The following is a 15,923-nucleotide window of genomic DNA, read 5'->3' on the forward strand; positions in this document are numbered from 1 at the left end:
ACCTTCTGCTCCCTCCCTCACAAACATGTTAGCGAGCCATTCGTGTGTCTGCCTTCACAGCAAATGGGTACATCAGCGCCAGGGCCTCCCCAGGTCTCCTTTCCGTCTCCAACGGCAACAGTCTGGTGAAAGTAGTTCCGGCCAAGTCTCCTCCTCCGCCCAGCCCTCAGATGGTGAACAGCCGCAAGCCGGACCTCCGGGTCATCACCTCTCAGGGTGGCAAGAGCTTGATGCAGCTGGTGAGCACAAGGCCGAGTCTCACATACTGCACCTTGATATTGTTCCTAAGGCACAGTAACAGTTAGACACCATCATACAATACCGTGCAAAAGTCTTAGGCAAAGAAAATGGTTAAAGCTCTGGGTGCAAAGTCTATATTTGTTAAGAAAAAAACTATTTAGCATTATAACATAAGTTAACATTAACACAATAAAAACTATCAAGAATTCCCTCGGATCTCCTAAAAGTCACTGATATCTTGTTGGATGGCTAGATGAACACCACTTCCGTTCCCAAACCTCTCCTCAGGGGCAGCTCAGCCATTCCAGGTATTCCTTAAATTTTACCACAAGCTCACTTTTAATTAACTCATTATGGTATTACGCCAACACGCTTTGGCAGACATCAGTGTTTTACACAAAGATGAACATCGTTTTCTTTGATTGCCTAAGACAGCCCTGTACATTCTGGCATTGCGTTCATATCTTGTGCATTGGTCCATCAAAAAGGGTTTTTTTTTCCCCAGAAGGTTTCCCCAGTGAAGATATCAGATTATTATGGAATTTGAGGCTTTAGTGCTCAGAATACAAAAGTGTTACTTTTAATTTTCACCAGCGTTCTGTAGAGAGAGAGAAATGTTAGGGGCACGTTTTACAAAGCGAGAAGCCAAAAGGTCGGTAGGAGCGTTTTGCTCTCATTGGAATTTCAAATGCGTTTTAACGAGATCGGCTTTTGTCAAATGATGAGTTTTGGCCTCTGTATGCCACAGTATCACTGCGCTTTGGCGTGTGCCAGCAGAGCTGGGTGAGTTTAATGTTTTATCATGCAGACAGGTGAGGATGATGGTGATAAAGAGAGTGATGAATATCATTGTTTTTTTTAGTGGCCGTAAGACAAGTGATGAGGTTGGGCAAAGTATCAGGGGAATACTGCTGTGGGCTATTCTGAACATTCTTCTGGTATGCATGTATGACTCTCCCCTCCCCTTTTGTATCCTGTGTTCCTCCACATGCAGACGGAGGAGGATCTAGAGCTGGTGAGTAGGGCATGCGGTGTGTGTGACTTCAGCGTGTGCACTGACTTCCTGTGGGATTACCCACAATGCATTGTGCATTCACACACGCATACATAAATACACACCTATGCGCGCACACATTTCAGGGGCACAAGATGGAGACCGCATCTGGACTGCATCATATTTCAGCCAGCGTTGTGAAGAGTTGTCACTTAGACTTTGGTCCATGGCCTGTTCTTTTAATTCCCTCTAATAGGGAAAATTTAAAAAATATATGTATTATCAGAACACACTGTGTTTGCCTGGACATTGTGCTAATGAGAATGCAGAGCCATCAGCTAAAGAAATGGTACAGTTACTTACAATTAATTAAGGAGAGGAAAACGTAATGCTGAAAGCCTGGCATTAGCATTAAATTGAGAAAAGAGATTGTAGCTCCTAAGTGCCTTTGAAGGCACTCCTGTCTCCATGTCAGGCGAAGTGTAGATATCCATCTTCTGCTCCTGACCGCAGCGTGCGTTTCGATTCTCACGCAGCGATTGGTTTACGAGGCTCGCGTCCAGAGCACGCAGGTTTGAATCCCGTCTGAATGTGCAGTAACGTAACGGAGCCGCATCTGCAAATATACCGTCAGTGAATTTGTGCACTAGTGTGGCCTTTTGAATTTCTGTGTCAGGCCTTCACTCACCAGGCATAATCAGTGTTCTGCTAATATCTGTAGGAATAGATGTTGAAGTGTACATCACTATTCGTGACACCGCATGCAACTGCTATGTCTAAACTGAACGTAAAATGAAACGGTCTGCAATTGGAATATCCGTGTGTCATTCGTTATTTGAATTTTCGGTTTCAAAACCAAATGGGGAAAACAAAACACTGTCCTTTTTTGGTGTTTGTTTTGAAATCAGAATATGAAAAAGGAGAAACAGGAGAAGCAGTAGTGGGGTGGATTGGTGGCTCTGAGGCTAGGGATCTGTCCCAGCAATCGGAAGGTTGCTGGTTTGAATCCTGTGTATGACACGAGTGATCCTACTCCGTCGGGCCCTTGAGTAAGGCCCTTAACCTATAATTGCTTCATCTTGGGTATGATGTTAATCTACATCCAGCCCTGCAAGGTGCTCCTCCAAAATTTTGGGGGTTGGTGGCAGGATTGGCACTCCAGCCACCGGACACATGTCCATTTAGATTAGTGTGGTGCTGAGGCATCACCCACCACATGGCTGCGTTCAGGTTCTCGTCCCTAAGATGGCTTGTCATGTGGCGACAATCAGCGCCTGCTCCTTACCTCTGTCATGTCTCTGTTACTTTTTCCGTTTTAAAACCAAACGGGAAAACTGTAAATCATGTGTTATTGTTTAGTTTTTTTGTGATATTTAAACCCAGGGGATTCCGGACAATATAACATATAAGACATTAAAATATATAAACATAAACACATCCCTGCTGAAAAAAAAACCAGCGTAGACCAGCATAGCTGGTTACCTGCATGGCCAGTGTAATGCATACTGGTTATACCAGCATATGTTGTGTTTTGGTGCTAGTAGACCAGCATCGTTAATGAAATATTGCTGGTGGACCAGGTAGATGTAAGTCATGCTGGTCTGTTTATTTTCAGCAGGGATGTGGCTTATGCACTGACCAAAAAGTATTTAAAAATAATTTGTCGGGTGGGGTTAGGAATCAGTATGTTGCTGGTTCTAATCCCATGGCCGGCAGTGTGATGTCACCATTGGGAGTATATTGAATTAATTTTGTATTTTCATTTAATAAATACGAATTTAATCGATGACCAATAAACTTTTGTCTAATATCTGATGGTGGCAGTGACACTTGGCAACACTTATTACCAGAATACGTTACACCATTTTTTTTTTTTTTATTTGAAACCAGAAGATCAATCTGCCAGCCACATTTAATAATGAAATAGGTTGTGTAGGCAGTCCTCGGGTTAAGAACATCCGACATACAGACAACTCAAGCCTACGAACGGACTGGCATTAAGCCTATTATATAAAAAATTTTGAGTTAAGTACCGTATGTAGTTACTTATTACTACTGTATAATAATTGTTTGTTTTGAAACAGAAGACTCAAAAAACGAACGATATGGTTTCTGGATCCTCTACTTTTTTGTTTTCTTTTAGATCCTATGCAGCCTGTAGTCAGATTTCAGATGACTGACAGCCTTCTAATATGTCATCTTTCTCTCCCATTTTATGCCTGTCAGGGCCAGCTGACAAGCAGATTTATGTTTGGCTTTCACATATTCTTGAGTATCTTTATTAAGGCTTACCTGCATCTATCAGCGTCTTTCCCTGCAGAAAGGGCAGCTGCCGCATTGTACTGCACAATGTGTTTTACCTGCAAAAATAGTTCATTTAACATCGGTTTATAGAAGCGCTTCAACTTTATACCTGATGTCATTCTAGTATGATTTTTTTTAAATTGTCCATCCTCATCACAGAGAAATCCTAACAAAACAATCTCCCGAGAAAGAGAGAGAGAGAGAGATACTGTAGATAGATAGATATAGATAGAACATAAAACATAAAAGTGTGTAGTTTAGTTCAGCTGGTGTAATAAAAGCATGCCTTGTTTACAGGTTCTGCTTGTGTCATTCACGTTTCCTCCTGCAGTCTAGAGATTTAATAACTATCTCATAAGCATGGCTAAGCTGACCATCGTTTACGATTGAATGGGTCCGTGCTTGAGAATATGTGCCCTGTGAGGTTCTTGGCATACCCCCCCCCCCTCCCCTCCCCCGGTCCTCCCAGCAGAGGCCAGGAGAAGCAGTTAGGAGATGGAGAGCAGAAGCATACACTGGGAGATTCTGCAGAAGGGAGCCCACTTGCTTTGTGTCCCAGTGTCACTCTCTTTTGTAGTCCCTGTGATTGACAGCATCACCGGCCTGCTTTTCTTCCCAAAAGGCTGCTTCTCTTGTTTGAGTTGAACAGCAGAGCCTCTCCATGGAGCTGCCACTTAACCATACAGCGTTCCCTCACATTCTGAGCCACGTTCGTTCCCCTTGTTCGTTCCCAGAATGCCCAGCGGTTAGGCGGCTCTCAGGTGACACAACCGCTCACCACGCCGGTGGTCTCCGTGGCAACACCGAGCCTTTTGAGCCAGGGACTGCCCTTCTCGGCCATGCCGACCGCCTACAACACAGGTAAAGCGGGGAGATCGCCACGGGGATCGCACGCCGCCGGCGAGACTGGGGGGGCGGCAGCACTGACGAACACTGCGCACGCAGATGACTCATGTGTGCTGATTCGTGGTGAATCTGGCCAGTCTGTTCATTTTCTGATACAGACATTATCTCCATTGACACAAGATGCAGTTGAAACAGTAATTTTCAAATCTAAAGTAAACAGCACACAAACACACACTTATGGCCGTGGGAAATTATTCCGCAATAGGCAACATTCATGCTGCGTTCAGGGCACCTTTGAAGGTAACTGGTCTTATTATTCTGGCTGTGGTTGTGGACGTTTACTTTGTCGTGATCTTAGTGACGCCATCATGCTCAGCCCCATTTGGTGTCAGTTAGCTGTCTTATCACATCTCTCCTGTTTCTTAGTTTTGTCGTCAAGGACAAAGTGGCATCAATATAATTAATTCTGAGAATGTGAATCCATTTATTTTACAGAAGAAATTCTGCATATTCATGTATATCTCATTACTTTGTAAATACATTAGAAACATTAGCATAAAACATTGATAAATATGGATCGATTTGCCCATCTTTACAATTTGAATTAATATGCATTTATTGCATCTTTTTCTTTTATCTCAGATTACCAGTTGACAAGTGCTGATCTCACAGCACTCCAGGCTTTCACATCACCGGGTGGCCTGTCGCTAGGCAACATGTCCGCTTGGCAACAGCAGCAGCAGCCACAGCAGCAGCAGCAGCAACCATCCGTATCTCAGCAGCCACAGCAGCAGCAACAACAACAACAGCAACAACACCTGAACCTGGCTTCACTCAGTAACTTAGTGTGAGTTTACTGTCCACAGTCGTTGCATGGCACAGTCCATTTGATGGCAAACATCTAAGGCACGTAGCAGCACCTCATTCAACTGCATCCATCCTCTCTATTATCATAGCTATGCAAGTAAAGGCCACATCATTACATCCAGAATGAAAAGCCTGTAGATCCATGTCTCTTGAATTAGTCGACTGTCTGCACGCTCCAGCTTATCAAGGCTCAGCTAAAACTGACCCCAAAACAGAAAACAAATGAACTCTTCTCGGGATTTCAATATTACACGTCCTTCAAATGTAAATTGGGAACTTCGCTTAAAGACGAATAGATTGCGTGTTTTGTTTTCTGTTTTGCCGCGCGCGCGGTCTGGCGCACACTGTTCTGTGGACTAATGAACTCTCTGAGAAAATTCTCACACTTTTTTTCCCAAGTATTTCTTTGGTACAGTTTTCAGACTGAATCTCGTCTGATTGGGGGGGAAAAGTGGGACCTTTGATAGCTATACTTATTATACAATAGTCAGATGCTGGCAGTAATGGTTAAAATGCCAGAACAGTGCTGACATACTTAGAAGTGCGGGATGTATGTGTCACTGAAGCAAGGGACATAATAATAATAATAATAATAATAATAAAGAATAATCCCAAGGCCTGTTTGAGATGCTTACATAACTCTTAGCCATGGAGGAGACACACAGGTAGTCCTGCACCATCTGTACTTGCAGCTACTTGCTGCAGGGGACCATAGCAATGCCCAGATTGAAGTGGCAGGTTGAAGCGTGGGGCCCCCCCGCTAAGGCCGGGGGGGCGGGAGGGGGGGGTGTATGATGGGTGCTGGGGCCCATCCTAAATGGGGCTCCTCGGCGCAGAAAGTGGAGGTCACTCTTGATTGCAGCGTGTGCCCGGGATGCGCCCGTAACTGCGTGTGTTCTCTTCTGTCCGCAGCATGTGGGGCGTGGATAAACAGAGCGTTGAGATGTCTAGCTGCATCTCCAGTCTTGCTGCAAACCTAAGGTGAATTAGTGTTGCACCGTGTGATATCATGCTCATGTCTGCCATTTAACGTCTGTGCGGTGAAGTGGACCGAACTGTGGGGTCGGGACTGCCTGCAGCACTGGATTAAATGGGGGGGGGGATTAGGGAGGGTACTAAAATATAACCTGCGATATGCCTGAGACCGCCATTACAATTGTATATGTATCATAGGGAGCAGTTTTCCCCAGGGCCAGCGTGCCCCCGCTGCCTTTGTGTTCCTACGTTGTGCAGTCGCATTTAATTTGCTGTAGGATACTGTTTCTTAATCCGGTCCTCGGGGACCCCCAGACTGTCCATGTTTTTGCTCCCTTTCACCTCCCAAATCCTAAGAATGTTTGTGAAGTCCTCTGTACTAATTCACTGCAAATATTGTATCACAGTAATTAAATGTTCCTCATCTACATCCTTATGATCATGAAACGGTTGCATCGTGCCTTTCTGTAAGAAACAAGAAGGCTTCACTGTCTGAAATAGTTAAAGATAACTGAGGTGAAATGCTGCTTGATTTATTTATTTTATGTAAACATTGAACCCCACTTCCATTTCAGCAGAGTAATCTTAAATATACACTCTTCTGACTGCCTTTTGCTGAAATGGCCAGACTTGCTGAAATTGGCCGCTATAATTAGGGACATTAAGCTGGAAAAAAAACTTTATTTCCCAATAGCATATTTACTGAGCTGATGAGTCTGTTTAATACATAAAGAAAGCACCCGTTTTCGGTTATGTTATGTCTTCCTAAGGGAAAGTCATTTCCTCTGTACCTCTTTTTTAATTTCACCTCGCTTTTGTTTGCCTAAGCTTACGTTTGTAGTATATTACTTCTGTGGCATACAGATGCTTCACATGTACCGTCAACATCAGCGGTTTGCTATGCATAGCAATTTTTTTTTCTTTAAAGCCCCGCCCAAACACTGAGCTGTTCTAGTAGTTCTACAGTGACCTTGGCTTTCATTTAAATGGTAATATACTATATTGCCACTCCCATAGCTTATTTATTTATTGTTTTTTTTAATCATTGCGTTTGTGTGCTCGCATTCACCACCAAAGGACACATCACCATTGTCCTGGAGGTCTCTGGTAGTTAAGGTGCTATAAACCTTTGGGCTAGTGGTTTTTGTGGGCTTGGGTAGGGTTGAGGTGATATGGTATATCTCAGCATTTTGGGTATTCCGCATCGTTTTGCGTACACCATGGTATTTCGCAATCTTGGCAACAAAATTCGGCAAACGGTGGGTGGATGACCAGCAAGCGTTATTGCCTTTACCTACCACTAAGTGACTTTTATTGCCGAGATTTGAAAATACTAGAATGGCATTTGAAAATATAATTGAAATACCATGATATAATGTCTGGCCCATGCCAAGTGTTTTTTTCTTAAGGTAAGTGTCATTTCAGAATAACCTACTACTCATGTCAGAACTAGTGGGATCTGATGGTTTGTGTGGGATCGCCAGGAAAGTGACCTTCCAGTGGGAAGTCCTGATTAATATACTTTTTTTTCCCGCCTATGCTGACTTTACGACCATCACTCGGTTTGTCAAACTATGGGAGTCCTGTCATGTGGCAGGATCGTCAGTTTAGCGTGGCTCCCTCGCACCCGGGGCTCGCGAAGAGCGGCAGGAGTGCTGCGAGATTTCACGCTGCGCTTGGGAGTCAGCCAATGACGGCCTTTGCAGCCTCCGGATCTCTGCTGGTGCCTCGAGTGTCGTCACACTGGCTGTGCTCTGAAGACATCTGCTGCTTTTGTGCGTCTGTGCGAGATGCTTCCTCATCTCTTCTGGAGGGCCTGACCCATTCACTTAATGCATCCTAAAAGCCTTTACACTGCATTGGTGACATCAGTGCAGGACTCTCCAAAATAAATAGGCCCCTTGGCCAGAAGAGGTACCTGAGAGTAATCGGTGATTATTATGGCTTCATTTCTGAACAGTGTATCGTTACCAGAAACATGGTAGTCTCTAAACATTAGATTGCGTCACTTCCCGTATAAAATACAGTTTTCAGTCCTAGTTTGTACCCTAGTTCTCTTTCAGACATACCTACCTTAGATTTTGGTTCTTAGTGCTCAGTTTTCTTAACAGCAAGTGTTGGCGACAAGCTGCATTTAACTAACCACATGCTCTCGCTTAAATATTGGCCTGGGACAAAACAGGTTGCTCTCGCCTCCCGTAGCATGCATTTATATATCGGGCTATGACAGGAATTGTGATTCTTCCCCGTTGCTGCTGTTTACACATACAGAGGAGAAAGATTTTGGTTAATGGACTGAAATCATGCATTTGTTTTTGAGAATGTGCATTGTGGCTAAGCTGTTTGCGGCATAACAGAGTAAATGATGTGGAGTTGAATGCATGTGTTGCTTTTCCTTGCTTTGTGCTTGCTTGTTGTAATATTGACCTTAGGGGGCAGCATTTACACACAATTTAGTCTCAATGTGTGCATCATATGTTACACTTTCAGCTGTGAAAGCATGTGACTTTTTTGGACAACTCAGAACCCTTTATAAACTGTTGAGTCACTTGTGAAAAGCACTTAAGTTGCATTTCTGTGAAATGATGTAGAAAAAAAGTTTAAAATAAGGTGGATGGGGGGTTCCCCTTTATTTGGGTGAAAAGTACTTATGCACATCTAAACTGCATCATGAAACCCCCCAATACCCATTATCATAGCTATTGGGCCTAGTTCCTTATTTCTGTACATTGATCTAAGTTTTCAGTTTGCCAAGATTTCAGGAAAATATAGGATGTCAGAGTTTTTATTGACCCCCCTGTTCATCATGCAGAAACGCAGAAAATTGTGAAAATTCAGTGTGAATCCTCCACTCGTGTATTCCTATCTGCATTATCTTTGGGATGTTTGTCGCCCTCTACTGTTGGGTCTTGAAACCACTTGTTTTTCCCTTCTACAGCATGACATCGCAGTCAAACTTGCTCTTGGGCAGGGAAGAAGGGTTCAACTGGTATTGTACAATTCTTCCGTGGATATTCATACGCTTCTGCATCAGCTCGTCCTTGGCTCCTGCAGCTGGCCGGGCCGCCATCACTGTCCTTGTCTTTCCCATCGCGCTGTTCTCAGGGACGACAGCCCCAGCCTCCATGTCAGTGCAGTGCACCTGCAGAAAGAAGGCTGCGATGCGCAGTCACGTTTGCAGGAGCACAAGAAACGATACCAGTTTTTCACGCGTGAACGTGCCAGTATGTCTGCTTCTGAGCTTGTGGGGAAAGTGGTGTTGGACACATGAAGTTACTCATTGTCTCTTGCTTGTTGGTGTCTTTGTTTTTTGCCTAATTTGAAACAATAATGCTGGAGTGGGTTAGCGGTGAGATATTAATTCATCGTCGCTCCTAATGTAGATAGAGGGCATGGCTTGCAGATGATGTGCTTTGATCTGTCGTCATCATTCCAGTGCTTCGCCTTTTGCTTCTGCGAAGTCTAAACAAGTCGTCCTGCTTCCCCCTGATACGTTTCACCAGGATTACTAATTTTTCTTTGGGGAACTTGAGTATATCATCTAGACAAACTCCATTCTGCTTGGTTTTTCACTGCATTGTACACACTTGAGACAAAAGTGTCCTGCTAAAGTTAGTGAGGAATTAAAGCCAAATTACAGTATGGTCATATAGAGAATTAAACCATGTGATATGCTTGACCTTTGTGTTTCTAATGAGTGGCGGACTGGGTGCTTGGCTGGCAGGTGTCCATAGCATTTTATTGTAAAGTAGGCAGACTATTTGATATTTGGGTGCTTTAAAGATATCTTGGAATTGTAGATGCTAAGGGGCCTGAGAGCGCTACATGACCATTTGCCATCTTCTATGTACTGTGTTGTGTGTGTTAGGATCGTTAAACCGTTGTTTCTGTTCCCGGCTTGCGTCACGCCTCCTCCATCTGTAGACGGGTCTTAGGCAGCAGCTCACGTTCTGCTTTGTCTCCTCCTCTGACCTTCAGGCCCGTGGGTCACTTACCTCAGGGCACCACACTGACGGTCAACACCAACCCCAACGTGAGCATCAAGTCTGAGCCCATCTCGCCAAACCGGGACCGCAGCACCCCCTGCTCCGCATCCGGCGGCGTCCTGACGACCGTCGCCCAGTACCCCGGGGCCCTGCGCCTGGAGACCACCGGCCGATCGCCCGTTGATAGCCTCAGCAGCAACGGCAGCTCCTACGAGGGCAGTGACCGCGATGACGGGGCCCAGGCACGGCCTCCTGACTTCAGCTCCACGATGGCGCCTCTGCGGCCTTCAACTGAGGCGGAGCAGGAGGGCTCCAACGTCAAGCGGATGAGACTAGATGCCTGGGTCACATAAAAAGGAAAATTTAAGAGGTGTACATGATGCCCACCCCCCCATCCAGCCATCCATCCACACTGATGCTACTGCCACCAACCATCACGGCCTCCTGCCACTACCAACACATACACGCACACACACATGCTAGTGCACACAGCTCACATTGACTGAGTCAAACAAACCAGAGATTGCCCTTCTGCTTGGAGTGGTCTGGATTTATTAAGGACCTGGGCAGCAAAATATGAAACTTTAATTGTTAATTTTAAAATATTTATCCTTCAGTGCAGAAAGGGGTGGGGGGAGATGGGAGTTCTGGGTCAACAGAAAGAGATGATATGTGTGAGAGAAGGACAGGGGGCTTTTTCCTACCTTTGTTTTCAGTTCTGTCTAGTATGGTCTATGATTCCTCTGGATTCCACAGTTAATTTTTCGTTGAGGTTTTTCTTTGTTGAACTGCACTGCTCTGTAGCCGTAGGACACGCGAGTCATTCTAAGCACTGGCCTGATCACGGCTTGGATTTCTACTGTTTTTTTTTTCCCCCCCTTTGCAGCACAGGTTGTGTTTTGCTTCTCGCAAACAGGCCTCACGAACCCTGTCGTCCTCCCCGCATCGGCCATCGCATGCATACCAGCTTGGCGACACCCACATCCCCAAAAAGCATAGAACCGCTAAAGCTGTCAGCTTCAAAATTATTTTTCTGACTTGCAGCCTTTTTGCGTACAATTCTCTATTCTGAAGCCCGACAAATACTTTAATTAGGTGGTCGCTCCGCTATGCAGGCTACAGGATCAGAATAACTATTCGAAATGAAGAGTTGTGAAGATTCTCTGTAGACGGTGAAGGTAAACCAAGCTTTTTTGGAAGCAAGAGTGTGACTGAGTTGCTTCTTTTGTTGTGTAACACAAGGGTAGCCGCCTGGCGGGATGCAGAGATAGAATAGGTTCAGCGATGGGCAGATACACCTATTTGGTTTAATTCACCCACCCTCCCCCACACACAGACATGTTATTCCCTTCTCTGCCTCAAAAGATCTGCTTGTCTGTTTTTCTTTGAGAGAACTGCGGCCTTCTGTTCTCTTTAAGTGACGATATCCAGCCTTACATTGGAGGAGGTAAGGAGAGCACACTGATAGAGCGCGTTGCCACACCCACCACACGGCAACTCGCCTCAGGGAGGAGAACCCGAGTGCAGCCGTGCGGCAGGTGACACCTCAGCACCACACTAGTTCGGATGTAATGGAACAGTGTGACGTTTATTTCCCCTCTCAGTGGCAGGAATGCCAATCCTGTCACCAACCCCCAGACCTTGTTGCATGTACCCAGGATGAAGCAATTGCAGATTAAGGGCCCAGCAGAGTAGGATCACTCCTGGCATTCACAGTATTTGAACCAGCAACCTTCTGATTGCTGGCACAGATCCCTAGGATTGAAGCCACCAGTCTGCCCTATTAACCTTTTATAACCCATTAAATCTCTTCATTATATCAAAGGGAGAACCATCCAGCTGGACTTCCTCTAACTATTGCTGTTCTCTGCTTTCTGATCGCAGTTCATATATAATTTTTGCTCTTTTTGATGGCTGCTTAATTGATTGAATATCACGCTATTTAATAAAGTTTTTTTTTTTTTTTTGGTAAAAAAAGAAACAGCCTAGCTTGAATTTAAGGGGGCTGAAGGGTGTTTCTGTGAATGAGAAACAAATGAAGAAACTCTGCTTTCAGTGTTTTACAGCTGACGGCTGTCATATTAAAGCAGGTGATATCGAAGGTGAGCAGTGACATATATATTGAGGCGGTCTTTGGTGGTCTCTTTGATCTTTAGTTCATCAGATGTCTAGGAGTCGGGTGACAGTATGGCATGTGTTTGTGTATATTATATACATACACCTTTCGATGATGGATGGATGGGGGATATATAAAAATCTGAATAGTAAGCTCCAAGCAGAAATGCTGGAGGGCCAGTGAAGGAGGTGATGGAGGAGATGACTGTTTGAATGGCTTTTAATATTTACTTTCATAAAGCGCACTTTAAACTCCCACCCCTGTCCTTTGTGGAAGCCACGGTTTTGGCATTAGCTTGTCCCCTTCTGGCTCTTGGGGGACAGTGAAGCCGTCTTGTACTGTTCCTAAGGCGAGGGGGTTTTCCCCTCGCTCAGCCTTGTCTCTCTGGCATCGCCTGTTCCCCTTTTACTCTCCGTTTTCCCCACCTGGCCACCTGATCTTCACAGCGGCCTTGTGCAAAATCTAGCTGTCGTCTGGTCGAAGGGTGATTCTTACCACCGATAGCCCTCTGCTCAGCCTCCGTTTTGTTTACCGGAAACCCTCTCCTCTCCTCTCCTCTCCTCTCCCTCCCGAAGCCGTCTGTCTGGCTCTAGGACAGAGGCGCTTTCCAAAGCCCATCTTTGCACTTCTGAAATAGAGTAGCAGAGAATATGTAAAAACAAAAACACAAAAAAAAAACAAGTGACTCCTGTAAAATAAAAGCTATTTACTCGTTATCTTTACGACGTGTATTAAAATTCTGCAATACTCCAGAATCGTCTAATATTTTTATCTGTCACGTACAGTATATTGAGTATTTTATAGTGTGTCTATTGTTAGTGAAAAGGGATTCACTATTTCTTATGAAGGCTGGGAAATTAAGACGTATGTTTTATTGTGGTTCTTGGTAGGGAGGGAAACTTCTTTGGGTTAAACTTCTAGGGGCAGATGAGTGTCCTAGCCCCCCCCCCCCCCCCCTAAATATTTTGAGTATTACTGCATCCAGGCGGAGATGATTTGGAGGAAATGGTCAGAGCACAAACAAGTAGCAAGTTTCTGAAGTGTCTAAGAAATGTTTTCAGCAGTGGCATGTCCACAACGTTATGCCTCTTCCATGATGTCCATGCACAGGAGAACAATAGCACTGCTACTGGTATCAGTTACACCAATATTGATACAGCTGTATTTCCTTATTGAATTTGTCCGGAAGTCACTTAAGAGCTCAGTTCTGTTTCATGCTCCTGCTGTTTTTTTTGTTTTTTTTTTTTGTGTGTTTTTTCGAATTTATTCAAGCTGGAAACATATTTTTTTTTTTCCTTTGTGCACCATCGTTTGGCAGCTGCAGGTTTTAGAAAACAAACCAGCTTGGTGATGTGGATCTTCTGTGTACCGTCAAAGGCCGCATCTGACCCATAAAGTATCAAAGTACGAACTCTTTCAGTTGTGGGTCACTTTGGCGGACGAGAAGTTCTTGATGGAACATCTCCCACCCACCCCGGCAAGCCCATTCATAAGTACTTGACGAAAATATCGGCGAGGTTAATTTCTGGACTGTAACATCTATCTATAAGTTAAGGTCACTGTCATGGTATCTCTGCGATGAATCAGGGGACTTTCTCACTAGTGAGAGAACCATTCTCCATTAATCAGCCAGCAATACAGGTTCACTTTGCGTCACTCCACCGCAGTCCTCGCAACCAAAGTCACATGCCGTGCCCTTCCTGTCGACGTCCTTCAGTGCTGTCCCTTTCCTGCTCTTTATAGGACATTGCTGAACGCGCTTGCAGACCTCAGAGGAAAAGCCTGACTGTAAGAGGCACTGACTGTATAGACTGGCATGGTAGTTTTAAAGGGAAACCTTATACATCACCGATGGGGCACACCAGCGAGTGCTGTCTATGGACAAAGACACAGTCTCCAAAGGCTATGAGACACTTACCTACAGCTGATCCGCAACTGGCCGTATAGCAAAGGAAGCGAAGGCCAGGGTACATGCCGGCCAGAGAGGACATGGGTCTCGGCCTTGTCTGCTTTTAGGTACTTTGGCTTTAAACACTGAAACTTAACAGCTGTTGTTCTGACATTGAGCGGAGTCATTGTAATCAAAAGGAATGACAATCTTAAAGAGGTGACCTGTGCCCCTTATTTCACATGTATAATGTTGTTTTAGACTATCACTCATTTTGTAGTGTTAATTTGTGCTGGTGACAGTTCTGTTGTCTTTTTTTTATTAATATTATAGTTATTGTTATTACTAATAATGATAATGGTAATAATAATAATGAAAGCCAATCGTTTTCTGCCGTTTTGTGTGGGGTAGAATTCTTTTGTTTGGATTTTTTTTTTTTGTTTTTGTTATATAAATATTATATAAAGTATATTTTTGTTTTCTGTTTGTTCCTTTTTTCTTCAAAGGGGTGTTAACTAATATTGCACGGTTTATGAATAAATTGTAGTAATATTAGTGCGTATAAATAATGGAGTAATGACAAAACGCAAGGTGAATAAAACTACCAGTCGATGCTGCAATTTTTAGTCTAATGTTTAAAAAACTGGTTAATACATGAAGTGGCAAGTGCACATTTAATTTATTTCTGATCAGACACAAAGATATCAGTAATGTAAATGCATGGTATTAAGCAAAATATGGATCAGTAATCCATATAAATATATAAAAGAAAAATATTATCAATGGGATTATAAATCACAAGATGTAACGGAAGAAAAAGGTTTAAAATAAGAAAATTATAGCTAATATATTGTGTTTGGCTAGTCTGCTTTGAGTTTTGTAAAAAAATATATATATATATAATAAAAAATAAAAAGTTTTGTTTTTGGAGAATGATATACAATTTGTGTATATTTTCATAAACAAAGTATGCACTGATATGTTATTAAAATTCTATACTGCTTTTACAAAGTGTTTGTTATTGTACCAAAGTATCCATTTGTCCCTTGACTCCTTTCCCTTTTTGCGTATGTTTTACCGTATTTTATATATTAAATAGACAAGTTGACCTAAAAGGAGAGGTTGTTTGGTTTTATTCAATTTCAATGAATGCCCCTTATCCATTTGAAGGATGGCTGCTATCATAAAATTTAAGTAACATACATTACTGGTTCCGCTGAAAAGTTTTTTTAAAAACTGGCAAGTTAACTTGTTCTTGAACAACGATCTTTATGTTATGTTTTATAGCAGCGTCGTTAGAGTGCCTCACGGAGTCTGTAATGCACCATTATATCCACCAGGTGGGAGTCTGCTTGCTTTCCACGTCAATGTTGCATGCCTGCCGTGTTGTGGAATCTGCCAACAGAATTGTGTTTCAGTTTAACTTTCCTTACCTGTTTCACAGCTCATGTGAAGCACTGGTCTCTGAAGTCACGAGTTCTTTGTACTTAGGTTTGAAAGGCTGGTTAATTGTGGGCGGACTTGTCCATGATTAAAAAAAAAAATGCATCTCCAAATATGTCCATCTGGTACAATGTCTGTCTTTTTTCCCCCTCCTCTTGAAATCTGTTCTTCTGACTGCACAAAAGGAAACGGATGCTAGCGGGACGAGAATATAAGCGCGCCATTGTGGGTGAGTAAGGAGAGGAGAATGTGCGGCCAGCTGGT

General features: G+C 43.7%; 1 protein-coding gene across 20 annotated transcripts in view; it reads left to right on the top strand.

Annotated features, from left to right (window-relative positions):
• mef2d (myocyte enhancer factor 2d) overlaps window positions 1-15,149 on the top strand; it is a 51,876-nt gene extending 36,727 nt beyond the window's left edge. For 10 of the 20 annotated variants that reach the window (XM_049024887.1, XM_049024892.1, XM_049024889.1 and 7 more), the window contains 7 exons: window positions 61-239; window positions 1,235-1,255; window positions 4,273-4,399; window positions 5,027-5,231; window positions 6,164-6,232; window positions 9,165-9,215; window positions 10,205-15,149. In XM_049024887.1, the coding sequence (XP_048880844.1) occupies window positions 61-239; window positions 1,235-1,255; window positions 4,273-4,399; window positions 5,027-5,231; window positions 6,164-6,232; window positions 9,165-9,215; window positions 10,205-10,565 (1,013 nt within the window). In that variant the 3' untranslated portion in view covers window positions 10,566-15,149. Of the gene's footprint in view, window positions 1-60; window positions 240-1,234; window positions 1,256-4,272; window positions 4,400-5,026; window positions 5,232-6,163; window positions 6,237-9,164; window positions 9,451-10,204 lie in introns of those variants that run through there. The other 10 variants (XM_049024907.1, XM_049024898.1, XM_049024906.1 and 7 more) reach the window with 8 other exon arrangements.
• Window positions 15,150-15,923: the final 774 nt, after the last annotated feature.

Source organism: Brienomyrus brachyistius, chromosome 9, assembly GCF_023856365.1.
Source record: "Brienomyrus brachyistius isolate T26 chromosome 9, BBRACH_0.4, whole genome shotgun sequence".
In the NCBI taxonomy this organism is placed as follows: domain Eukaryota; kingdom Metazoa; phylum Chordata; class Actinopteri; order Osteoglossiformes; family Mormyridae; genus Brienomyrus; species Brienomyrus brachyistius.